This window comes from Ooceraea biroi, chromosome 9 (assembly GCF_003672135.1).
Source record: "Ooceraea biroi isolate clonal line C1 chromosome 9, Obir_v5.4, whole genome shotgun sequence".
Lineage (NCBI taxonomy): Eukaryota > Metazoa > Arthropoda > Insecta > Hymenoptera > Formicidae > Ooceraea > Ooceraea biroi.
Window position 1 is genome coordinate 149,516 of NC_039514.1, and position 25,040 is coordinate 174,555.

Below are 25,040 nucleotides of genomic sequence, written 5' to 3' on the forward strand. Positions count from 1 at the left end.
TGGCGGAGAGTTTGAATCGCGATTAATCGATTGTAGTGTAGGTCTTTCGTTATTTCCTTCGAAAGTAGAATGATTTCCTTGTGACGTAATAATCTGTACGAAGCATTCGCTTAAAACTGATTAATCCATCTTTAATTTGAAGATTCTGAAATATTTGGAAGGATTTGAGACAAACTTCCAGAAACACTGTGGGATGATAGCTCGCGTTATACTTCGCGCTGCTGCAACTTCACTGCATTTGGGCGTCATCTGTGAAAATATAACCAGAAACGCTTCGACATACGCTCTGAAAAGGAAGCGCCATCTATCTTTATTTCTACCGATTCAGAACTGAGAGAGGTTTTTATCCACGTACGGACGTATTTCTTCCGATTCCATTATCGATGATTGTCGGTGATGGTTACCGGTGACCTAACCTATGCTGCAATTGCGTGACATTGGATTTCACGCGTAGATTCTCGACTGCGATTGACATTGACATAAAATCACCCACGGTTGTTGCGAAAATACGTAAGCTTGCAATGGCTGAGGAGGCGGAACAGGTAAGTCCAGAATTCACATAGAAACCGTAACATTTGATTGCACATTTTAGCAAAGGAACTCTTATTCTAAAGTAAACGTTCATCGAACGTTACAGTTACCACCGATAGACGTGAAGGAGCCGCTGGACCTCATAAAACTGAGCTTGGAGGAGCGAATTTACGTGAAAATGAGGAACGATCGGGAACTACGAGGGAAATTATACGTAAGATATCATCACTCAATTGATCGCTTCGCTTCTTGAGCTCCCAATCGCATTTTATGGAGTAGTCAATATCCAACAAAAGCATCGAAAAATAATATTAAATATTACAATATTTAATATTAAAAATAATATTAATGTTTTCAATTATTCAGGCTTATGATCAGCACTTGAATATGGTGCTGGGTGAAGTGGAAGAGATCGTGACTGTGGTGGAGACCGATGAGGAAACGTTCGAGGAGGTCTATCGCCAGAAGAAGAGAAACATTCCCATGCTGTTTGTACGCGGTGACGGTGTGATCCTGGTGTCTTCACCCACGTAAGATCTACGTTTGTGAGACCGTGAGACGAACCATTCGTGCAGTGTGTGTCCTGACATTACAAACACTTGATGACATAGTTAACATGGAATTTTGCATTGTTGGTGTTTGAAGGATTTACAGTACATTTGTGAAATTAAATGAAAAAGATCAAGGGAAATTTAGCAGTTGATGACAGTCGAAGCTGTTTAAAACAATAATGATAAATAATGAATTGCACATGTTGTAAGATTATATATATTCATATCGCAAGATAAATTCTGTAAGCGATGCAAATAGGTGATAATAAAAAGTGTATTCTTATAATACGGTGTAAAAACTAAGAGCAAGAGAATATGCTTCGTCGCGTGATGAAAATCTATTGTATGCTCAGAGAGCAGGCGTAATATTTGAGATTTCATTGCGATAACTTGGTGGAGGCACACAGCTTCAAGATACTGCTACCAATAACGTGAGGACGCGGTATGGATGTGACGTTCCGCTCAGACGATGGCCGCATGATTTGTGCCGTAAGATCGTCGATCCTCTGATTCTTTAGTCTCATTATGTTTTCCAGATGCAAAATCTTTTGTTGCAGCGTGGCGATTTCATCGTTCTTCTCTTGTAATTCTTGTTTCAAGCGAATAAAGACGTGCCGGGGAACGGTTTTGTTCTCCACCTCGTCAAGACTCAACATGGACTTCACTGTTTCTAAACCAAACCATTGGATGAGAAAATTAATAATTAAATAAAAAATATATTATGATACTCTCTCTCGATAGTATCATATTAATTAATTAATTATCATATATCTCGTATATGTTTATAATGATTCGAATTTATAATGATTTTTATAAATAGAATTATTACATTTATAAATAGAAATTGTAAAAGTATAAATTAAAAATAAGAATTCACGCGGAATCTGAGAAAAACTAATAAGTAATTTGATAGCTTACCACCTTTACCACCTTCATGACTGGAGTACAAGGAATCCCGGTCGGCAATAGAATCCTTCATGATTTTTGCCCGCAGATCAGCAAGGACTTTCTCGATAACACCTGGCTGGGAATTCGCCAGCTGATTGATCACCTCCTTTCCCAGTTTCATGTCGATCTTCGACAGCACTTTGCGATTTAACGTGCACCAATTGTCAACTTTCTTTGTAATGCTATTGCCGGCGACATAATTGTGCACGTCCACGTGCTTGGGATAATAACGTTTCAGCAGCTCCGCCATCAACACTAAAATTTAAATTTAATCGTCAAGTTTAGTTAAATTTTCCGCGGATCAAGCCTTTCAACATGTTTCAAAAAGATTAATTGGTTTTCTAGGATTAAACCCAAACGTTCAATAAGCATTTCTACAGAAAGAGGACTGTAATGTTCTTTTTTCGTTACCGCCATCAGAAAAATCTCTGGCTATGTTTCTTTTCGGCCTGGAAAGCTTGATTTGATCGATCCATTCGTAGATCTCGCCGAGATGATCGCCAGTTTCCGAATTTGCGTTCATGTCCACCGTGATGCCTTTGGCGGGCCGCGCGTCGACGAGAATGTGAGTATCATGAAAGAAAAACACGCGAGAGAAAAAGAAACTTCTGTTACTTATAAATTAAAAATTTGTAAACGCGGTTGACATAGTTTTCGTGTGACATGCCGAGCGACTTCGCTTGATTTCGCTTGGACCTAGCTTCACGTTAGAGCAGTAAAACATTTTTGCACGTGATGAGAAAAAGAGCAAACTTCGCGAATCGAGCGTAAAGAGGAGAAAAGGAAATCACGGTTCATGGAATATTAAATAAAAATGTTTAAATTTAGAGATATAAAATCTTCATTCATGAAAGCTTCAAAGAGGTCAAGCTAAAACATGCGGTGTTGCATCAATTTAAGTAACTATTCTCATTGAATCTATTTTTTTTTAAGATAGAACAATTTATTATTCTACTACTTGCTCTATTACTTCAAATTTAAGCGCATATATTGGGTTGGCCAAAAAGTAATTGCGTTTTTTTCCAATAGATGGACATACATGTCTTGAAATGTAACTAACTTCATTCTAAACCGCAAATTCATTATGTAGGTTAACAACTCACAGTTCAAGCTTGTTTTACAAAAAGAAAGTACACGATTTCGTTAACAATTGTTTGTTTGCCGTCGATTTCAAAATGGAAAATCGAAAAGAACATTTTCGTCATATTTTGTTTTATTACTTCCGAAAAGGGAAAAAAGCTGTGCAAGCTCATAAAAAGTTATGTGATGTATATGGCGAAGATGCTTTAAAACTGCGGCAGTGTCAAAATTGGTTTACTAAATTTCGATCTGGAGATTTTAATGTGAAAGATGCACCACGCTCAGGAAGGCCAATCGAAATTGATGATGACAAAATAAAGGCACTGATCGATTCCAATCGGCGTTTAACGACACGAGAGATTGCTGAGAATCTTAACATATCGAAATCGAGTGTTGAAAACCATTTAAAACGACTTGGATACATTAGTAAGCTCGATATTTGGGTACCACATGAGCTCAAAGAAATTCATCTCACTAAGCGTATTGACATCTGCGATTCTCTTTTGAAACGTGAGGAAAATGATCCATTTTTAAAACGTATGATAACAGGCGACGAAAAATGGATCGTCTACAACAACGTCAAACAAAAAAGATCGTGGAGCAAGCGTGATGAACCTGCTCAAAGCACTTCAAAAGCAGATATTCACCAAAGAAAGATTATGCTGTCAGTTTGGTGGGACTTTAAAGGTATTGTGTATTTTGAGCTGCTTACAAGGAGTCAAACCATTAATTCAGACGTATACTGTCGTCAACTGGATAAATTAAATGATGTCATCAAACAGAAACGTCCAGAATTGGTGAATCACAAAGGTGTTGTGTTTCACCATGATAACGCTAGACCACGTACAAGTTTGGTCACTCGTCAAAAATTGTTGCAGCTTGGATGGGATGTGTTACCACATCCACCATATTCGCCAGACCTGGCACCATCAGATTACCATTTGTTTCGTTCTTTGCAAAACGCCTTGAATGGTAAAACCTTTACTGCTGATGAGGATATCAAATCGTTCTTGGAATTGTTTTTTGCTGAAAAAGATAAGAACTTTTTTGAGCGCGGAATCATGAAGTTGCCTGAAAAATGGCAAAAGATAATCAAACAAAATGGACAATATATTGTTTAATAAAGTTTTTATTTCCCATGAAAAATTCGCCTTTTATTTATATTAAAAAAACGCAATTATTTTTTGGCCAACCCAATATATACATAAGTTCATTTGATCGAAATTCCTGTTTGCTACATAAAATAATATTTATTACGTAATATCATCGTATATTGTCTCTACAATAATTTTTATATTCAAGTTATTCGCACTCTCGCCTGTCACTACCGCGTTCGTATTATTTTACAAAAGTACATGGGGCCCCAGTTATTATCAAGCGTAGGAACAGCGATATGACCATATTTTAATCTGTAGTCGTCGAATCTGTAAAGGCATCGCAATGGCTTCAGCGCCTGACTCATATCCCTATAAAGAAGAGGAAACAGAGAAACGTATAGTCGATACTCAACGATGGGTGGACAATAATTTACCATAATTATTAGATACCCACTTTACAAACATAATTGAATTGGTCTCCTCCCAGACTTTTTTCAACGCCATGCCGACGACACCGTCGTTTTGGATCGGACTGAGGGAACACGTTGAATACACGACCGTTCCGCCAACCGCTACTATCTTTAATGCATTTCTGTAACATGAAAATCATCTGACGAACGAGAGTAACAAGATATATATTTGTTTATATTGTACTATTGTACGAGGCATTGAGTTGCATACGCTAAAATCTCCGCCTGCAATTCTGGTATCTGCAACCTCTCGCGTATTCTCTGTGGTTTGAAAATATTGTTCTCATCCGAGTGCAAAACATGCCTGTCTGTAGTGCAAGGCACATCCACCAAGATCTACGAAAGCAATTGATAACTAAGTCATCGTTATCGAAATATCATTATTGACAGTGATTAAATCAAGTCAGGATTTTCTCTAGATCCAATTCACAATTACAGAACTAATTCATCACCTTGTTGTACACATCGTTTTCAGTGATAAATCGCGCGTCTCGCTGTGTCACGAACAGTTTGTCGTGCCACTGGCCGATATCGTCCAGAAACTGGTTTATGACCTTGTGGATCCTATCTGCTCTGGATTTGCTGATATCGTTAGCGACCATCGTCGACGGCATGAGCGTCTGGAGTATAGTCAGCGTCTTTCCTCCCGGCGCCGCGCACATGTCCAGCACAACGTCCCCGGGCTGCAAATCTAACGCCAATACCGGCAGTATCGAAGCGCCGTCCATGAGATAATAATCTGCGAAATAAAATAATCTGGAAAATCCACATAAGTACTGACACCACAAACAGTCAAGTCGCACGAAGACACACCTAAAACCCCGGTGGATCCCTTTCTCGGCGGTGGGAATTTACTGTCGTTTCCCTCCTCGAACATGTAGATATTGAGGTACTGTGGAAAAGTCAGTATTGCCTCTTCCTCGACATTTACTGAGAAATTCGCACCCTCCTTATAGTAGCCATAGTGTTGCGACTCCAATATCCAATCCTCCATCCCTAATCGAACAAAAAAAAATGATAAACTCACATAGAATTGCGCACAAAGCGTTTATAATTTTAGCACGCATTTACATTCGTTCTTTCTTCGGACAATACCTTTGATTTTCGTAGCTGGCACGAATTCGTACATTCCGCCTAAACCGACATTGGGTTCTATGATTCGGGTCTCGTCTAGTTCAATTTTATTCAAGTTGGACTCGATTGATTTCATTTCTACAGGCTGCGACGGTTGATTTACTTGTGCTGTGTCTTTATCTTCATCCTCCGTCTCGACAAATGTAGGCGTGACATGATCCTCAGGGTAATGCGATTGCACGGTCGATCTTTGAGCATCAGCAACTACGGATGCCACTCGATGGTGCCTCGCTGAAGTTTTCGTTTTCTTTTTTCTCTTAACTCTCTCTGGATTTGTATCAATCTGTTCCTTGTAAGTTTCATAAATCGCTTTCACATTCATGGCACCTTGGGACTAAAAGTCACAGCACGTTAGTTAAATTTATAGTATTTACGATATTTTACGACATAGGTATACCTCTAACTCTGATTTTATCCTATCCATATCACTGTAGGTATTCACAATAGCAGCGTACTTGTGGTCTTCCATTAATAATGCAGTTTTTATATCTTGCCATGACTTCCCATAGACGTCACCGTAAAACTCGTCGAAGTGCTTCAGTGCTTTGTCCATGCTTGTCTTCTTTTTTCTAATCACAGACTAAATAAATAGTGAAATAAAGAATTTAAATAAAGGTTACATCTCAGTTTTTGTTTTTTTTTCACAATTACAGACAATTACGTACAACATACATTACTCCAATTAATTGATTAAAAAATGTAAAATTATATTAAAGATATAATTTATATTGCACATTAAGATGCAAAATAAGATATTTACCCAGTGTTCCGCCTTGTGACTGAATCTGACAACATGTACTCCTATAAAGTTTCTAAATACCAGTCTATTAAATAAATATGTCATTTTTTCTAATTAAAGTCACCCCGCTTTATTTTACTTATGTCAATTATGTATATTGAGGTTATGGCTTATATTAAGCATGGTTAACGACGTCTTGCTAACCGGAAATTCATAGTCGGATCTTATATTTGACTGCTAAGTGTATCTTCAGATACTTCACAGCCAATGAAATGACCCATACAGCATCTGCAGATGAACTTAACATGGTCTTAAATATAAGATCCGATCCGACTTATGAATACTATAGTCGAATCTTATATTTAAACAGTCTTAAGTGTATCTTTAGATATTCCATAGTCAATAAAATGATCTATACGGCATCTGGAGGTAAATTTAAGACGATATTAAATACAAGATCCGAAAAGAAGGAAGAAAGTGTTTGAAGCACTTGAAGCATCAACCGGACGGCAGCCTGAACTTAGAAAAATTTTTCATGCAGATGTATTTTATGTAGCATACATTTATTGTTTCTTACACTCCTAAAAAAAGGTTGCAATTGGGTCTAAAAGAAGCATAAAAAAACATGTCGTATAAATTATTATGGACGTTTGACGATTATTGGGAGACTTCACTTGTTTTCACACGCGAGTTCACGCACGACGCATGCGCGCGTACTTCTCCCCGTTGGTTCCCTGAGGGCGCGGCTGTCACCGATCAATCTCGGCCATCTCGGCGCTTTGCATTCGCGTATACGCAGTTGCTCGCGAGACTCTGCGCGCGTTGTTTCGTAGTTTGGTATCGTCTCGAGCATCTTCCCCGTCCAAGGAGGCCCCGAGCGTTCTCCGATAAACGGTCATCGTCGTCGGCGATAACCAGCAACACACGGCTCGGCCTGTGCGCCTCATCCGCCGCGCTGTTGTCGAGGAATATTTACTAACCGACTGACAATCCGAGAATCGCAAACATGACGATCATCACGAAGGCGATCACGGAGAAGAAGGCGTCCGACAAAATGGAGCAGCCATTGTTTGTGGAGGAAAACGCGACGGTTAGTACATACGTAGCTCGTAGGTCATGCGACGCGCAGCTTATCGCAAAACTGCGTTCTGATTCTTCCTGTCAACTAATTCAATTTCGTCAGCTAGGCAACCGCTATCTCCGACTTTTTAAGCCGCCAAGGCCGCGCTGCTAAATTGCCCAACGCGATAACGCGCGAGCGGACGATTATGTTCTTGAATTGTCAATTCGAGTTTCGATGTACATAGTGCACTTCTCTGCGCTGTCAGCGCAAGTGCACTATGCACGCTCCCGCGGTGTGACATCAGTTGACATGTCACTGTACGTGTGTGTCTAATGCACGACAGTGTGCACTCGGTAACAGCGAGGCGAATTGAATTGGGTAAATTCGTCGCGCGTTACGCGCTAATAAGGGTGCTATTGTTGTGACACAGTGCAGTGTTCGCACGTTGACGTTCCAATTGCACTTGAGGGAAGCAGATTAAAGCTGAAAGAAGCTATTTCTTTTCCAAATCCTATCTATTTTTTAAACATTAAAGTGCTTCTTATCGATGCATATTTTGAAGATAACAACAATAAAATCGTAAAATGTTTTCAAAGCTTTCTTTACCAAATTTTTGGCAAATGAAATTTTGTTGAAATTGAGTATGCAGTTGAAGTATATAATTTTATATATCGTGTAATTGAATTTGGGAGGAAACTTGAATTATATCTGCTTGTACTGGTCTTATCTATGTGTGACGTACAACTATCAACAGAGTTATCAGTATCAGTTTATATACAAGGCGGCGCTATTGCGTACTTAAATAATGATAATCGGTCGTTTTATTATTTATATATATTCATATAAAGAATTAAGAATTATAAAGAATCATTGGGTTGTAACATATAGTCATCATTAAAAGCATTTAAAAACATTTTAAAAATATATGTTGCAAAAAATATAAAAAAAAAAATGAAAAGCCCGATCTTGGAGCTGAGGGCTGGACGAAATCGTTAAAAATATAAGTGTTCCTTTTAACAGGAAGGCTCGAAAACCGATCCGGAAGCAGCACGTCCAAAAACCGATTCGGTTGGCCATTACTTCGTTTCTAGGAGAAACATCCATCGTATACATGTGACGGCGACTTTTTTGCTCTTTCTCGTCGCGCTGATGATACTGATTATCGGCGTGATCGGCGGGCTTTACATCTACAAACAGTACGCGAGAACTCAGATGCACAGATTCCGTACCGGCTGGTACAGCATCCCATATGACAGCACGAACAAGGCGTCCTACGGCAGTAACGGCATGCAGGGACTATTGACCGACTCCGATCTGTTCACCAAGGGTCTCACCAGGGCCATGGAGCAGAACGCGCTCGACATCGATAACTTCTTCAAGGAGAGATTCGAGATCGATCTAGAGAATGAGCACTACGAGAAGATCGACGTGCCTGATTTCCGCGGTGGACGCCAAGGCCGATTTATACACGATTTTAACATTGTGAGTCAACGTCCGGTCTCTATTACGAACTTTGCAATACGGGGGATCGCGAGAGATTTTATCTTACGGAAGGGACGACCTTTGTAACGTTTATAGAAAATGTTCATTAATTTTTCATGTCTTTATTTATCCATTTATTTGTGGAATAAAATTTAATATTAACAAATATATTTATACAGTAGATTATAAAAGCTTGCTGTATGTTTTTATTGTATATTACTTGTGTCACAAAACAATCTCTATTTACAGAACAAAACCGGTATCATAGACATCGACGGCCAGGTCTGCTTCGTGATGCCACTGAATCGTCAGCGTGTATTACCGCCTCGTAATATGTATGATCTCCTGAAAAAGATGTACGATGGTGAGTCTGATATCCCATCCACACTGATCATCTGCTTTTAATATACTATTCATTGTAATTTATTTGGAAATCACTCATGTACGTTGCGTCTAATTTTTATTAGGCTACTACGAAGTGGATACTGCGATCGTACGTGAAACCATGAAGGTGATTACGCCGCCGATCACCGACATGTCGGTTCTTGGGAAGTACATAGCGCGCGAATGCCAAGACTTGCCTACGTACATGCTGCAGAAAGTAAACGCCTCTAGTGGTTAGTTGAATTTTCAATTGTAAAGCTTTTCTCTTTGTGGGGATGAAATTGTCTCACGATATATATTATTACGCTACGATTTATTAAATGCGATACGATACGATATTAATCTCGCATTTCTTTACTGTTTTTCAGTTGTGAAACGCAGCGCGTCGAGCGGAGTGTTTGGCCAGTTCGCTGGAAATAGTATCATGGAGGTGGATATTGTAAATCTAGGGGACTTTGAATGAAGCTGTGAGAGGAGTTTTGAACCAGAGGAAGGGGAGGCAGTTTTCAATTATTCTAGAATATTAATCACCAGTAGATCAATATAAAAATTAAATACGCTATTCGGGGACAGAGAGAGAGCGAACTTAGGTGAATGTTTTATCGAATCTAGGATCGTTATCTTGCATTTATCGTACATCGACTGATTTTTTTCTCTTCCTCGACTCTCTTCTGGATTACCGAATCTCAAACATGCTCCCACGCTTATTGGAACGCCTCATTATGTCTTTCCATTGTATTTTCTATTAGCTGTAGAAATATCGTGAAATTGTATAGTGCAATCATGTGGTTTTGCTAGTTATCAATCGGAGGTAACTGATGCATCATGAGAGAGTCCTTTGTAATATCGCGGGGGACTAAGCGTGAACGACGTAAATCATTAAATTCATTTTAAAAAAGAAAGAGAACGCGGGAAATTGAAATGAAATGAAATTACATGAAAGCGAAACACTGTCCGAGCTTGTAATTCGGTTCTTACGGTATATCCGATGAAGCTTGTAAAGAATAGCGTACTAAGTCGTTGCGCTCGTCATGTAATTTCACGATGCGTCATTATTGATAAAAATTACGGATATATTATTTATATTATGTTTATGACCTGTCAGCAAATTTATCGCTCGCAAACATACGTGTTTGAACATTGAACGAGATGCGGACCGCTAAATTGCTGGCGTCGCGAAGTAAAGTAGTTTTAAAAATGCGTTCTGGTATAGGAAATACGTTGCTTTTGCACGTGATCGTGGTTACGATGCGTAAAACATGTTAAACGATTATAAGATAATGCGACTATATAAATATTTTTACAACACGTTCGAGAATGGCAGAAGTTACAAAGTACTGATTCAAGATTGTATCGTGACGTTCAGTGACATTCCTCGAAGATTTGTTTGTCCATTCTGCATTTTTTCTTGCGAGAAAGCTTTAACATTGACGAATAGAATATTGTATTTTAAGTGCGTCAAATGTTTCACGTAGCATTTATTTTTATTGCCAGTTTGTTGTAATATGAAAAAAAACCCGCTGGGGCTGAGAACCCGAACTGGAACAGACAGTAATATTGCGTGAATGCGATATGGCTACTAGTCTATTTTGGTGCATTGTCAGAGTATATTTGTAATTTTGGCGACTTTATTATTTATGTATACACAAGTGCACGCCGTTCGATGCTGGCAAATGTATCCAGGTACTCGGATATTCTCCCTCTTTTATTCACCCTAATCGTAAACATCGCATATCAAATAGCGATACCTGTAAAACGTTGAGCAAAATACTTGAGTATATTATCTTAAGTCTTTCTTTCGGTTCGCGAAAGATTATCCTTATTGTCACAGGATTATAATCTTCCTTATCTTGAGGAAAAAACGATTTAGGCGTTAAATAAGTGATCCAAGAATCTCATAGCGCGCCAGAAAATGAGAGGAAATTCCGTAATACATTTCACGTTATAGATTATGCATTACATCACCTATATAGATGTCTTGAAGTTTTAAGATGGCTAGATATATATATTGTTGCAGGATGATTTTCGTATGTAAAGTAACCGAAATAAACCCTGAGAAAGAATTGCAATTTCAGTGTTCAAATAAGATAAAAATTGTATTATGTTCCCGAGTAGACATTAGAAAGATTTAAACTCCCGCTCGCTTCTACTCACGTGCGAAAAGGCTCGATTAATTCCTTTTTTTTGCAAATGAGTCGACTGGAATAACGGAAGCATATACTTGTATATTAACATGTACGAATACACCACGTGGACCGAGTGCCTGAGCATTTACAAAATCCAAATTCTCTGTGTTAGTTTCGCGCTTGTCCGTGTCACGATTCCAAGACATTCAATTTAATGTGACGCGTTTTAAATGTCGTAGGCACATATATTACTTGCTGATGGTAATAAATATATAATACGTTAGTTCTCTACATTTGCTTTCTCGATATCGGGAACGCAATAATCTTGTTGATAACGGTCGCTTTAGTGCCACTGCTTTCTTGTATTAGTTCAAACATATGCATAACTTTAAAACGACATACGGAGGTGTATGTATTTAAACTTTATTATGATCAGAAGCATTATGTACAGATTCTCTCGCACGTTTCGAGCGATTCTGTTGAGTTGTCGTAGCCGCTACTTCCGGTCTCTCCGATTATCAAGTCCGGAAAGTTGTTTCCGTAAAGTATTAAAGAAACCAAATTTATAAAACTGTATTAATTGTAAATCCTGCAAATTATAATTGATTGTAAGATCTGATGAGAAATAAATGGTACACACGAATATATCAGCTTCAGTATGATCATATATTTTTTAATCATCAAAGCAAATATTTAATTTGACAAGAATAATTTTTAGTTTTATTTATAACATCATTTGCCAAATCTTAATCTTCGGTCATTATAATCATGTCATAATGTGATAATGAATTGACAACGATAGTCATCAATTAACGTTCATCAAATTTTATATGATTTATTCGAGATACGTATCTTTCGTTATAATTTACAATATGTTGTAATATTACGTGCTTGTTTAGAAACATGCCGTTGAATTTTAAATAGGATTTTATATAAAGAGTCCACAGCAATATTTACATAAAATAATATCATAAGTTTATATGTATATTATCACTGAAACACATTGGCACGTACGGTTACGTGTCAAGTAACATTCGTGTGCATTAAATCAGCTATAGCCTTTTGTCTAAGAGTGTAGAGCTTCTTCACCCATTTATCGAATCTTGCTTCTTGGTCCACCATGATCTGAAATCACAATCACAAAGAATTAAAATATTATCTCACTTATAGATACATCCAGGACATTTAAGGAAAAAAAGAGGAAGGGAATTTACCGAGGTGTGAAATATGCTTTCTGGTCCACTGGGAACGTTAGGCACTGGTGGCAACTGTATAGTGTCCGAACTGATATCTATAACGATATTCTTGAACTTGCTCTCCTTAGTGGAAGCCGAACTGCTGAACTGTTTAGGAGTGAAACCTTCGGCATTTATCTCGTCAAGTATGCCATCCTTGAAGCGTGGCTCAATTGGAAAATCGTCTGCAAGCAATGATTTCATATTATTATCAATATTAATATATTCTCAAACGTGACGACAGAAATCCATCGCATAACACGTAACGTTACAATATCAATGAGAGAGTCTTTACCCTTTACTATCGTAACTTGGTTTCGCTCAATGTTAGTTTTCGGTTGGTTCGATTGTGAACTGCTGGAAGGGCTGCGCGACTTTTCTCTCGAAGCAGACCTGCCTTTCTTCTTCGTGCGATCGGAGGAGTATGATCTGCCCGCGCTTGAATGATAACGCCTCTTATCGCGATCCCTCGAATGGCTGCTCCTCAATCCTCTATGATTCTTCGAGTTCCGGTCTCTTCCTCTGCTCCTTGAATGCGAGCGATGTCTGCGCTTAGCCCTCGAGTGCTTAGACGAACGTCTCCGATGCGACGAAGAGTCGCTGCTGTCCGAGCTACTGGATCTGGAAGGACATTATAATATTTAGAATTTGTTTTCTATTATAGGTAACAATATTCGAAGATGAAGAATACATTAGATAAACTAAATAAAATCAAGCTACTAAATTCTATTAAAAGTAGTGATTAATTTTGCTAATAATAATAGTGTATCGCTAGTAGTATAAAATAAATAAAGAATAAATATAGTATATAATAAAGTAAATATAGTAATATAAAATAAAAATAAGTATAGTATAAAAGAAAAAGAATTATAACCTACTCATAATTATATTTTTATTCCGTACCTTGACTTTCGATTTCGTCTTCTTCGATATCTACTACTATGATCAGAGTCCGATTCACTGGAGTATCTTGCCATAATTTAAAACAATATACTCTTTCCTATCATAATGATCTATTAATTTTATTTAACATATCTATCGAATAAACACACAAATTTACTTAACTTTGGTTACAGGTTAGAAATAGACAGCGGGACCGGACCAATTACCAACGTTTTTCGATATATGAATAATTCGATTATTTATCGAGACGATATATCGAAACCTACAATATGTCCCTTCGAGAATCGTTCTTTGAACATAAAATGGCGATCAGAAACTAAGCAGAAATCATCTTCGAACAACTTTTTCACTTTGAACCATCGCTTTCATTATTGTTACCGTCCAAAAACGAAATACAGTGCATAAAAAGATTAATATGACGGAAATAGCACACATAATTGTTATTATGTGTCAATAATTGTACATATCGATAGAGACTATTCGTTTCTACTTGTGCTGTTTTCGGTCAAGACTCAATGCTGATGGTTAGAAATCTAATAAGGTATTAAATTTTTAATTATGACGCAGTGCCAATTGCACAACATAAATTATTTTATTGTTTTAATTTATATTGTGAAAGTTATATTTTATATAACTAGTACAACACAGGCGCGCGCTATTTTATTTTTCAATGTTAATAATGTTTTCGAATAATAATATTCATCTATTATTTATTAAAAAATTTTTTTCTTTTTCCGAGGAGTGCTGACATGTTTATATTATTAATTGGAATATTGCCTAGAGTTCTCTGCTATTGAAAATACCGTAAACTCGGAAATGAAAAAGTTCTAGCCCGTAGAAATTTTTTCTTTTCCGAGCAGTTCTGAGTTGTTGAAATCATTATTTTTTATATTGCCTAGAGTTCTCTGCTATTGAAAATACCGTAAATTCAGAAATGAAAAAGTTCTCGAGTTTAAAGTTTTTTTCTTCTCAAAGGAGTTCTGAGTTGATGATATCATTATTTTTTATATTGCCTAGAGTTCTCTGCTATTGAAAATACCGTAAACTCGGAAATGAAAAAGTTCTAGCCCGTAGAAATTTTTTCTTTATCCGGTTAGTTCTGAGCTGTTGATATTATTTTTTATTCTACTAGCACCACAGGCGCGCGCTATTTTATTTTTCAATACTAATAATGTTTTCGAATAATAATTATATTCATCTATTATTTATTATATAATAAATAACACAAATCCTATTCTAAAAAAGGCGTTAAAGGTGTTATTTATTTCATCATGTTTCATCAATACAAATTTGACAGAATTGACAGCTGCCGTTTTCACGTTTCTAAGAAATAATAAATTAATATATCCGCACTGACAGCCACTATGACATTCTGACATTCGCAACACGAAGTTCAAGTCACACGAAGTTCGAGCCAAGCGAGAGAACCAATCAGCGTGGCGGAAAAGAGGCCTCAATATTCGATAAAAAAGAACTTCAAGAAGTTAACACGCCTCTTTTAGAATAGGATATATAGGAGGACACGACACGATTGTTATCTAAAAACAACAATAAAGGATATAATGATTAAGATATAATAAATGTCTATTTTCGGCTATTTATTGATGTAAATAAATACAAGTACACAAATGTGTATATAAAAAATGAATTAATGCAATATTATCAAGTTGTAGTTAATATAATAACATTTAATAAAAAAAGAAAGAAAGAAAATTAGTAAACCTGATTTGAGTATTATCGGAACAGTTTCACTATTTTCGATAAAGTAAAAAAAAGAAATTATCATTATAGAGCAATTTAAAATGATTAATATACTCAACTTATTACTTATTTATACAACGTTTTACGAGACTACTAAATTTACCATCACAATGTGTCGTTATTATCTAATTTATCGCAATTAACGCATTATAGAATTACGGAAAAGTGTGAAAGTCAAACCTAAAATATTTCTTTCTTTCTTAAAATTGCAATTGCCCGTTATTTCCGAAACGGGTCGTAAATCTTACGATGGAGGGTTACGGAAGAGAAAGTAATGAGAGCAATTGGTCTTGAGAGAACGCGTATACTCTCAGCCACACGAATGCGACACTCTACGTTGTCATACACAGTATACATGCGAAAAAAATACAATGTCTACATATATATATTTGTACGCATATGTAAATAATCTATGTAAGCTAAATTATTCGTATGTCGCGGGAAATATATTTTATACCCGATGTTGTACAGTGTTGCTCGCTTAATTAAAGATAAACATCGAGAGGAGATGCATCAAAGTGGACAACGACGACGACAACGATTTGTCCGGCACACGATCGCCTTAAAGACCGGAAGCTGGATCCAGTAGATCATCTTCCGTGATTGGACTGATCCCCACTGTCACTGAATTATCGTAGTAACCGCTCGACACCAGCCGCACCGACGTCACCTCGTATGCAACGAGCTCCTTTATTTCTGAAATGAAGAAAATCAACTAATCAATTAATTGATGATAAAACAATTACGCGATACGCAATTATACGCATTATTACGTGCACTTGCGCGCGATATCTAATGAGCGGAAATTGCACGAATAATCGATATAAAGGTCTCAAATTAACATCGTTCAGTTTCCCAGTGATCCCAATACCGATGATTCGGTGATTTCGTATATGAGAAATTCCTGGTTACCTGGTTTGGAATCAATGCCGCAAATGGAGTCAATTACTTCGAGCTTTGTCGTGTCCAAACCATGACTGCCGCCGATCTGTACTTGATCCCGTGGATTCCTCGCGTTGCACTGGAAATAAAACGCGCGATTCAAAATCGATCGGTCTCACTCGAGTCGGTATATGTATCGGATTGAAATATAAAACCGTTCGCTGTTTTAAGTAATAAGCCAAAAATCTATATAAAAAAGAGCGATATTAAACTAAATCTTTTTCTATGACTTTTGATCTTTTAAGCACCATAATCTTTCAAGCATTACGACTTTGATCCTTTGATCTTTCAGGCAGCTTCATAATTCCGTCCTTCCAGAATTGCCCAGATTTCTGAGCAACGAACTGCTCCGGGTGATTTTAAAACCGAATGAAATTCACGTTCGATAGAACTAGACTCTGTGATTTCGCTGTGCATTAGGAGAAATGAAATAGGAAAGAGGTCGCAACCGAGTGGATCGCTGGAGGGACGGACGGATTGAATTGGAAGGATGATTTTACGACGTACTTTGCGCAAAGTGCCGGTTTCGGTCGTGCGAGCGATGCCCTGCGAGTCGCTACCACCGACTCCGAGCGCGATCACTCGTACGACACCAGGATACACGGCCGTGAAGGTACAATTAATCCGTCTGCCGTAATTGCGAAGCGTAAATGGATCCGTTGTACTGACCGACAGGACGTTGCAAGCTGGAAATAGAAACGGGAAAGTTTCAGAATGAATAATGGAGCGATGGAAAGATAGAGCTTGTTAAGCAACGCAGTATTTTTTCCTTAATCATTTTTCTATATCTTTAAATAATTTGAAAGATATCATTTTGACTTATGCAATCTTTGTCTGTTGTTATATAATATTATGTGGCCAATACTACTTAGCATTAGCAAAGCCAAGCATAGCTATGAGTACTTACAGAAATAAAAGATTTATATTACAGAGATAATAGATTTATTAGGTTGTTCATTAAGTTCTGCGGTTTTCTCGATGGATAGCGTTTGTCCATTAAAAAAGATAGCATGCATCGCCTGAACCGCGGATTGCCGCATACTCCGTGACAGGTTAGACAACGCTTGACATTTCGCCAGAGTCTTTGTTGTGTTTTGACGTGTTGTGTGTACGCGCTATTCATTGAAAATGGAGGATCAAAAGGTGCATTTTCGGCACATTTTGCTATTTTTCTTCCGCAAAGGAGTAAAAGCGACGGACGCACAACGTGAGATATGTGGCGTATACGGGGACTCGGCCATAAGCGCTGACACTTGTCAGCGTTGGTTTGCGCGCTTTCGTTCCGGAGATGTGAACGTCTCCGATGCTGCTCGCTCCGGTCGTCCATCCACCACTGACGACGACCAAATCGTGGCCGCAATCAAAGCAGACCGACACCTGACGACGCGGGAGATCGCGGAGCGCTTCGACATCGCCCATACAACGGTTGCGCAGCGATTAAAACGGCTTGGGATGTCGAAAAAAGCAGATGTTTGGGTCCCTCACGAACTCACCGAAAAGAACATTTTGGACCGCGTCATGATCTGTGAATCCCTGCTGAAATGGAACTCGCTGGAGGCCTTTCTCAAACGGGTAGTCACGGGAGATGAAAAATGGGTGGTATATAACAACATTCGACGCAAGCGGTTATGGTGCGGTCCGGGTGAGTCGTCACAATCGGTTGCCAAAGCGGATTTGCATCCGAAGAAAGTGATGCTGAGTGTGTGGTGGGATTGGCGAGGCGTCCTGTACTTCGAGCTGCTTCCGCGCGGTCGGACCATCGACGCCGAGAAGCATTGCGCTCAGTTAGAAAAATTGAAGCAGGCAGTGGCGGAGAAGCGGCCGGAATTGGCGAACAGGAAGGGCGTTGTCTTCCACCACGACAACGCCAAACCACACACTGCTTTGGTGACCAAGAAGAAGTTGAAGTGCTTTGGCTGGAAAGTCATGCAGCACCCACCGTACTCCCCAGACCTTGCGCCGTCGGATTACCATCTGTTCCGGTCACTCCAAAACAATCTCAACGGGCAGCGCTTTAATTCAGTGGACGATATTCAAACGTACTTGAAGGACTTTTTCGCGCAGAAGTCGCGCGATTTCTACAAACGCGGCATTATGTCCCTTCCAGAACGTTGGCAGAAGGTGGTCGATCAAGATGGACAATACATTCTAGATTGAATAAATGTGTAAGTACAATAGATTTATGTTTTAATTTAGAGCAAAAAACCGCAGAACTTAATGAACAACCTAATATATTTAGATTCATACTCTTATGGTCTTCGTTTTACATTTTTTAAAATCCTTTATTTAATTCAGAAAATATTTTTTTTAAATTCATGTAAGATCAAGTTATACTCACGCCTTGGATGTTTTGGGTACTTTACAGATACGACGAAGCCCTTCCCGCGCAGAGGCACTCTGTATTGAAGTATGGCGGCGTTCTGTGAACTTACGAAGGTCTTTCTAAACCACCTGTTCTTACCGCAGAACTCGTTCACTCTTTCCTTCATTAATAACGGATGATCGCCTTCGCTTGGGAATACTTCGCCGTTCAATTCCCAGCCGTCGATCACCTGTCGAAACGTACCAGTAAGTAAATAAGATTTATGGTCCTTCCATTATGAAATTATTATCATCTAATCGCTCAAGTAGAAAGTGCGTTGTATTATTGTAATAATTGAAATATCCAATAGCAAGCATTTATTTTATTTTCCGTATCAAAAATATTGAAGTATGATGAAAATAAAAAAATGTACGTTTTAATAAAGTGCTATTAACGAGGGATATACGACGAGAGAGGGATGCGAATGAAAACTGCGCGAAATTCCAAATACGAGAGAAAATTCCAAGCAGTCGATTTCGTCGATGGACTTCACGGGATTTCATCGCGCATTAATGAATGATTAATTTCAGCGCTCAATGTTTATCGTGAGTGAATAGTGTGCATCAATATTTAATTAGATGAGTATATAATTTATAAACCGTTTAACAAAAGAAAAACATCAATAATAATATTCAGTAATTGATAATAATATATTAATGATAATATATAAAAATTATTTCAATATGAATATTAATATGAATATTCTATAGAAATAATCGTGATAGTGCGGAAAGGTCAAATTTGCCGCATCGTGCGTAAAATCAAGCTGAATCTCGTAAAATTCGTGCTGTTTAGACATTTGTTTCCCGCGATATCGACTTGTGTGCCTTCGCGGTACGTGACACACTGCTGCCATGGGATTATTTGAGTTTACCCTACAGGAGTTTTCCATTAATAGCGGCGGGGGAGACCGGCGCGGAGCAGGAATCGAGGGGGCAAGGAAACTTCGCGAAATTCGATTTTTGCGTAAAATTGGCACACGCGCTACGACAATTCGTTTACGGCGGCTTTGTTTCTCCCAAGCAGCTTTCGGATCTTGCGGTTAACATACATAAGCGAGAAGCACAAATAGCAATTTTGAAGCAATATCCGCGCTTTCTGTATATATATTATCCTTTATTCCTGAAAAGATTCAAGGCTTTCGTTCATGACATCTGTAGGAATTTTATAGCTTTCATGATTAATAGATTCCTATCTGTTTTTATTTATTTATCGATTCTTTGATTATTTTATATAATAACTGAGAGAAGAAAATGTTCTTACATTAAAAACATTGTAGTAAACTTTTTATGGCACGCCTGTCATAACAAACGTGTTCAAGGATGGATTCGGCTCATGTTTAATATCGTGTATAATTTACATTCTTTTATGTTCACCGTTTTTATTTTTACCGTTGCAAAACAGAGTAAACATTTTAATTTTATTGGTAGCTAAAGTGTTTTTAATTTACCAAACGCGAATATTTGGGAATATTTGGGAGTCTAAAGGTTGATAATTAATATAATGACGGATAATTACATACCGCGAGAAGTCCACGATGCTCGCAGGGAACGTCGAAACTGCGCACGTGTATCTCTACGGTACGATCGGGATCAGTTAAAAAATATATCCCGCAAACGACATCGTCGTCGGACCGCGATATATAAGAGAACGGTCCACTCTCCGAGGTAACGAAAATACAATCTGCAACAAAAACGCAAATAACTACGTGAACTCTCTTTCTCCAATGTTTCTCGGCCTGTAAATTTACAAACGTTTGTATAATGTGTGAAGTTGCACGATTATAACGCGGAATTTAATCGAGAATCCCGAATTGAGATTTAACTTAAACGTTAAAACCAGTGAACCTTAATCTCCTGTCGGGTGACAACTCTTATTGCAATTATGTGCGACGCGAATAGAACGCAGAAACTCGCGGATATAAACGTATTTCTTTATGCAGATACGGGTAACAGCGTATATGCACGATTACCAAGCAATACATATTATGCGCAAAATATACTACTTTGGTCGCTGTTGCGGAACCTGCGGCGTCCGTCCATTAATTCGGACCACAATTTGTGCAGTAACGCAATTACCGTATCAAACGCCTCAATTACGAAGCTTACAAGCGCGCGACGTGCTTCCGCTGCGAAACAAAGATACTTGGTCGACATGTATAACTACTTTTTTCGCGGGGATTAACGGTGATTACATATGGCTTGTTAAAATGCAAAAACTCTATAAAATCTTTGTAAATTTATAACAAAACTGTAATAACATACTTGACATCTTTTAATTGCATTTTAACAATTCTCTCTCACGCGCGCGTTTGAATTTCTTGTGTATAAGCTCTAACGGGAAAATCCCGTTTGTTATTCAATGAATCTTTCACGACCTCCGCCTCCGTGAAAATATATACTAAAATGCTTTCGCAGAGAGACTGCGTAAGCTTTCAGCTGTTCCTGTCACTTGCACGTTACTGTCCACCACGAAAAATGGTAAAAGGCGGAGGCGGAAAGTGGTGGGAAAAGTGTTATTCCTTTATATGTATATTACTTCCAGATAATTATCTTATTTACATAATATAGTTTACGACAAAACATAGTAGGAGGCAGGAGAAAATGTTCCTTTATATAACACATAAATTACAATCATTAATCATTGAAAAAGAAACCTGCCTTCGCTCGAGATTATCCCGTCTGCAAACACATTGCCGCTACTTCCCATTGCACGAGCAAATGCGACGGAAACGAGAACATCGACTGCAAGTCTCCGTTTAAACACGGAAACAGATGTTCGCACCGTCGAATGTGACATGTGGCAGAATGACGAGATAGGAGATGTAAAGATATCATTACTTGCCTGTGATGGATCGATAATGTTCGCGAGGTATCTCAAGTAGATTTTTTGCTCCATAAGCCAAGACATTGGCACCGGCTTCGTTCGTTATCTGTAAAGAAGATGTACGACGTTGTACGTTGTGTATATATATATATATATATATATATATATATATACACGATGTAATCGAATCAAGTGATTCAATTCCGTGTAATCTAGTTCAATAATTTAACTCAATAATTGAATAGAGATAAGTGAATAATTCAGTTTCATATTTCAATAATTGAATATCTGAATAATTTAATTCAATAATTTAATAACTGTATAAAATTGGGTAATTTTCAATAACTATAATATTAAGTACATTATGTTATTATATGATAATAATAATGATATTAATATTAATGATATGAAACACTTAAATAACTAACATGTTCCGGTATCGAATTAGAATTTTTATGAGTATGGTATCTCTCGATGAAAATCGAATTATTCGATATTCGATTTTGCACGAACAATTGTTGAGCGCTTGCTTTATTATTTTACTTTACAAACTTTCTGATTTATTACGTATATTCATATCATAATATTAATTATTAAATAAAATGTAATGAATATTCGCAGAAGGAGACAGGACGCTTGAATAATGACACGACGACATTGTTAACAATACTATGAACGTGCAATTGAGTCAGCGAGAAACTAATTTCGATTTCATAACGAGCAACCTTACGTGACCAGCGCTGCGCGATTTCGTTAAATACGTTTCTCATCGCGACAGTTCGTTCACGAGTCGGAAACGAAAGACTTATTATGCATTGAGCGAACTCCGTATTTTCCCTACGGCGCACAGCGGGATCATTCACAGTAAAAGGTAACAAGAACTTAATTGATATATATATATATATTTATTTTTAACGTGTAATAGTTTTAAAATTAATAAGTTAGTAATAGAATAATAAAGAAAAAATATCTCATCGTGATCTGGGAACGCGAGAGGAGCTTTATTTATCGATTACGATTGCCGCAACCAGTTTCCGTTTAACTGTAAGAAGTCGAAATGATACAATCGATTCGCTCGTCATTAACGCTAACGTACATCGTTAACGCCGACGCGATGTATTTTGGATCGTAACGTGATTGTCATAAACTACAGATAAGGAAGTGCAAATAACACGTGTGTAGAGCTTCAAAGCAGAGTACAATCGTATTCTATCTGCAATGATTCGCATTTCTATGGTAATTCTCAATGGTATTATGTTTCGGTTAATTTAACACCCACTTGTTTGTGTTGGAATCTCTCGATAAATTTTCACAGCTCTTCAGTAACTTTCAGTAATTCTACACAGCTTACACGATACTATATACATTCGCGCACGTGCCAGTTTAGTGGAGATAATAGCAAGATACCGTGTGATTAGTGTATAAAGTAACTTAGATCAGCTCCGCGTTGATCAAGGCACATTAATTAAATCGATCAAACAAAAAAAAGAAAGAAGTCCAGATGTATCTCTCTATTCATTCGCGTACATGCTCATTTATCATCGTTTTGCTGGGGCGAAAATCGTGCGAATCGTACGTCCTTTCCGCAAAATATGCCCACGTGTATAAATAACATCCGTTATTTAATTAACAATATATTTCTCGACTGTCGTGCGGATACGGAGGACCGCCTAGGTGGATCGCATCTCCACTTGTGCGATAAATCTGTCTCAAAGATAATTGGCGGAGGACCACGGCTGAACGATGGCCTCGATGTGCGAATGATGCGGATTAAAGAATCGCACACGTGCGCGGTCTGGCCTTTGCAAGAAAAAAAGAGAACGTATATAATGAAAATGAGGAAAAAGGGTTGAAATTTTTAATAATTTTTTCTTTGCGCGAAATATCACGAGAAACTCAACCAATTAAATTTTCTCGTTGACTTTGATACGGATTTATTGTATTGCCTGTTGTATTTAATTGTATGTATTACTTGTTCTCGGCCTTTCGATAGAAGCGATGGGGAAAAAAGGTAACAGTGACTTGCTTGTTTGAAGGTAGGGAACTAAAACTCATTAAAAGTTGGCAAATTACGTCATGTAGCACAATTTAAAACCGGAAGTTTTGAAGCCCACTCTCTACTGCTCTATCAAAAGTCTCTTTCTGCTCTCTAATTTACTTTTAACCCGGTACAATTTAATCATGTCGTGATTATCTGTAATATAATCTCGAAATTGCACTCGCGACACAGATAGGGATATGTTATAATTATATTCTATGAGATTATATTTTAAACATAAAGTTAATTGAGTAAAGTTAATTCAGTTCTCTTTTGGAAGAGCTTCCTTTATTGGTTACAGAAAGAAGCTGTGATGTAACTCCATATAGCGGTATGCTGTAACGATAATTTTATTTTCACCAATTCTGTTACAATCACTCTTGGATGAAGCTCGGCTACTTCTACTTGAAGTAGAAAAAGGGATAAAAAAGCTTGAAGAAGCCGACGAGAAATAAGGAAACCTGTTTTTCATTTTAAAGTATCTTTAACTTTACTCTCCTAACTTTGCTCTCAAAGATGCTTTCACAGTATATACTTTCGCGTATAAATCACAAAACTTTCAACCTTAAACAAATGTTTCTTCTTTTACAGGATGTTTCTTATTTTTACAGGATATACTCCGTTATACTATTAAAATATGATACAGTAGTTTCAGAATCCGAGAATGTATATTCGAGCGATACGTTTACCTGTTGCTGGTGGTGATCGTTGCCGATCATTGCGATTGCGATGTCAAACGTCGCGTGAATGACGATGACCAGGAGGATCGACTTAGGGAACATCTCACCAACCAGGAAGATCGGGAAGAAGTGGAACCAGTGAGGATGAGACGACGTATGAATCCGAGGAAGCGAGTGACTGAAGTAACTCCCTTCTTCCCCGTTGATGAGTATCGTGATCGGGTGAGCCTTCTTCTCGTCCTTTGTTTGGATCGCTGCAGGGAGATCGGAGAGAGGCGTGCGCGAGATCGTAGGGCTGTACGAGGCAACGGGCCAAGCGCGGGAAGTGTTCTGGTGGCGACGCGACGCAAGGCATCCCTCTTATAGCCGCCCCTCGCTTCATCCTGGTTACGCGCAACCCCCAACCCGCGCACAGTATGAAATTTGCCCAATTTAGTGAAGGGCAGAAGTACTCCACCGCGCAACTATATGATGATTAACGTTACATCTCGAAAAAAATAAAAATATCTGTAAGCAGTGTGCATGAGGGAAATATGTAGTATTTCTTCTAGGTACTATGATGTGAAACTAATATGTAATTATATCATATTTAGTATAATTATATATACTAATTATATTCTAATTATAAATCTATATGTATTAAGTTTATAATAATACAGTTAAGTACATATTCATTAGTCATATATTA

The 25,040-nt window shown here is 37.9% G+C and overlaps 6 protein-coding genes across 6 annotated transcripts; 2 read left to right on the top strand and 4 right to left on the bottom strand.

Moving 5' to 3' along the window:
* Positions 1-380: 380 nt before the first annotated feature.
* LOC105276098 (U6 snRNA-associated Sm-like protein LSm3) lies at positions 381-1,365 on the top strand. Its single transcript, XM_011333444.3, has 3 exons — positions 381-542; positions 638-745; positions 898-1,365. The coding sequence occupies exons 1-3, from the start codon at positions 522-524 to the stop codon at positions 1,063-1,065; spliced, it is 297 nt and encodes a 98-aa protein (XP_011331746.1). The 5' UTR covers positions 381-521; the 3' UTR covers positions 1,066-1,365.
* Positions 1,284-3,157, bottom strand: LOC105276097 (sperm flagellar protein 1). The gene is made up of 4 exons (XM_011333443.3): positions 3,134-3,157; positions 2,442-2,567; positions 2,001-2,285; positions 1,284-1,752 (listed from the first exon to the last, which is right to left on the bottom strand). The coding sequence occupies exons 2-4, from the start codon at positions 2,551-2,553 to the stop codon at positions 1,460-1,462; spliced, it is 690 nt and encodes a 229-aa protein (XP_011331745.1). The 5' UTR covers positions 2,554-2,567; positions 3,134-3,157; the 3' UTR covers positions 1,284-1,459.
* A 1,133-nt stretch (positions 3,158-4,290) lies between these two features.
* Positions 4,291-7,231, bottom strand: LOC105276099 (5-methylcytosine rRNA methyltransferase NSUN4). The gene is made up of 8 exons (XM_011333446.3): positions 6,572-7,231; positions 6,209-6,391; positions 5,773-6,145; positions 5,491-5,673; positions 5,130-5,416; positions 4,889-5,013; positions 4,662-4,799; positions 4,291-4,576 (listed from the first exon to the last, which is right to left on the bottom strand). The coding sequence occupies exons 1-8, from the start codon at positions 6,653-6,655 to the stop codon at positions 4,435-4,437; spliced, it is 1,515 nt and encodes a 504-aa protein (XP_011331748.1). The 5' UTR covers positions 6,656-7,231; the 3' UTR covers positions 4,291-4,434.
* A 134-nt stretch (positions 7,232-7,365) lies between these two features.
* LOC105276100 (integral membrane protein 2C) lies at positions 7,366-12,245 on the top strand. The gene is made up of 5 exons (XM_011333447.3): positions 7,366-7,640; positions 8,634-9,095; positions 9,345-9,459; positions 9,563-9,712; positions 9,848-12,245. The coding sequence occupies exons 1-5, from the start codon at positions 7,557-7,559 to the stop codon at positions 9,940-9,942; spliced, it is 906 nt and encodes a 301-aa protein (XP_011331749.1). The 5' UTR covers positions 7,366-7,556; the 3' UTR covers positions 9,943-12,245.
* Positions 12,246-12,414: 169 nt separating this feature from the next.
* LOC105276101 (zinc finger Ran-binding domain-containing protein 2) lies at positions 12,415-13,952 on the bottom strand. The gene is made up of 4 exons (XM_011333448.3): positions 13,744-13,952; positions 13,136-13,461; positions 12,820-13,025; positions 12,415-12,730 (listed from the first exon to the last, which is right to left on the bottom strand). Exons 1-4 carry the CDS (start codon positions 13,815-13,817, stop codon positions 12,629-12,631), a joined length of 708 nt encoding a protein of 235 aa, XP_011331750.1. The 5' UTR covers positions 13,818-13,952; the 3' UTR covers positions 12,415-12,628.
* Positions 13,953-15,320: 1,368 nt separating this feature from the next.
* On the bottom strand, positions 15,321-24,701 carry LOC105276102 (corticotropin-releasing factor-binding protein). Its single transcript, XM_011333449.3, has 7 exons — positions 24,362-24,701; positions 21,653-21,740; positions 20,331-20,491; positions 18,785-18,998; positions 16,954-17,132; positions 16,417-16,525; positions 15,321-16,200 (listed from the first exon to the last, which is right to left on the bottom strand). Exons 1-7 carry the CDS (start codon positions 24,452-24,454, stop codon positions 16,067-16,069), a joined length of 978 nt encoding a protein of 325 aa, XP_011331751.1. The 5' UTR covers positions 24,455-24,701; the 3' UTR covers positions 15,321-16,066.
* Between the last annotated feature and the right edge of the window lie 339 nt (positions 24,702-25,040).

Excerpts from the sequence above, each read along its gene's own strand:
- LOC105276098 (XM_011333444.3), top strand. The coding sequence starts at position 522 with ATGGCTGAGGAGGCGGAACAG. Across the intron at positions 543-637 it reads TGGCTGAGGAGGCGGAACAG|TTACCACCGATAGACGTGAA; the intron begins GTAAGTCCAGAA and ends CGAACGTTACAG. Across the intron at positions 746-897 it reads AACTACGAGGGAAATTATAC|GCTTATGATCAGCACTTGAA; the intron begins GTAAGATATCAT and ends TCAATTATTCAG.
- LOC105276097 (XM_011333443.3), bottom strand. The coding sequence starts at position 2,553 with ATGAACGCAAATTCGGAAACTGGCGATCATCTCGGCGAGATCTACGAA. Across the intron at positions 2,286-2,441 it reads CAGAGATTTTTCTGATGGCG|TGTTGATGGCGGAGCTGCTG; the intron begins GTAACGAAAAAA and ends TTTAAATTTTAG. Across the intron at positions 1,753-2,000 it reads TCATGAAGGTGGTAAAGGTG|AAACAGTGAAGTCCATGTTG; the intron begins GTAAGCTATCAA and ends GGTTTGGTTTAG.
- LOC105276099 (XM_011333446.3), bottom strand. The coding sequence starts at position 6,655 with ATGACATATTTATTTAATAGACTGGTATTTAGAAACTTTATAGGAGTA. Across the intron at positions 5,674-5,772 it reads GCCAGCTACGAAAATCAAAG|GGATGGAGGATTGGATATTG; the intron begins GTATTGTCCGAA and ends TTGTTCGATTAG. Across the intron at positions 5,014-5,129 it reads AAAACGATGTGTACAACAAG|ATCTTGGTGGATGTGCCTTG; the intron begins GTGATGAATTAG and ends TTGCTTTCGTAG.
- LOC105276100 (XM_011333447.3), top strand. The coding sequence starts at position 7,557 with ATGACGATCATCACGAAGGCGATCACGGAGAAGAAGGCGTCCGACAAA. Across the intron at positions 7,641-8,633 it reads TTGTGGAGGAAAACGCGACG|GAAGGCTCGAAAACCGATCC; the intron begins GTTAGTACATAC and ends TCCTTTTAACAG. Across the intron at positions 9,713-9,847 it reads GAAAGTAAACGCCTCTAGTG|TTGTGAAACGCAGCGCGTCG; the intron begins GTTAGTTGAATT and ends ACTGTTTTTCAG.
- LOC105276101 (XM_011333448.3), bottom strand. The coding sequence starts at position 13,817 with ATGGCAAGATACTCCAGTGAATCGGACTCTGATCATAGTAGTAGATAT. Across the intron at positions 13,026-13,135 it reads CCAAGTTACGATAGTAAAGG|ACGATTTTCCAATTGAGCCA; the intron begins GTAAAGACTCTC and ends CATTGCTTGCAG. Across the intron at positions 12,731-12,819 it reads AAAGCATATTTCACACCTCG|ATCATGGTGGACCAAGAAGC; the intron begins GTAAATTCCCTT and ends TTGTGATTTCAG.
- LOC105276102 (XM_011333449.3), bottom strand. The coding sequence starts at position 24,454 with ATGTTCCCTAAGTCGATCCTCCTGGTCATCGTCATTCACGCGACGTTT. Across the intron at positions 21,741-24,361 it reads ACGATCACCACCAGCAACAG|ATAACGAACGAAGCCGGTGC; the intron begins GTAAACGTATCG and ends TCTTCTTTACAG. Across the intron at positions 16,201-16,416 it reads CGGCATTGATTCCAAACCAG|AAATAAAGGAGCTCGTTGCA; the intron begins GTAACCAGGAAT and ends TCTTCATTTCAG.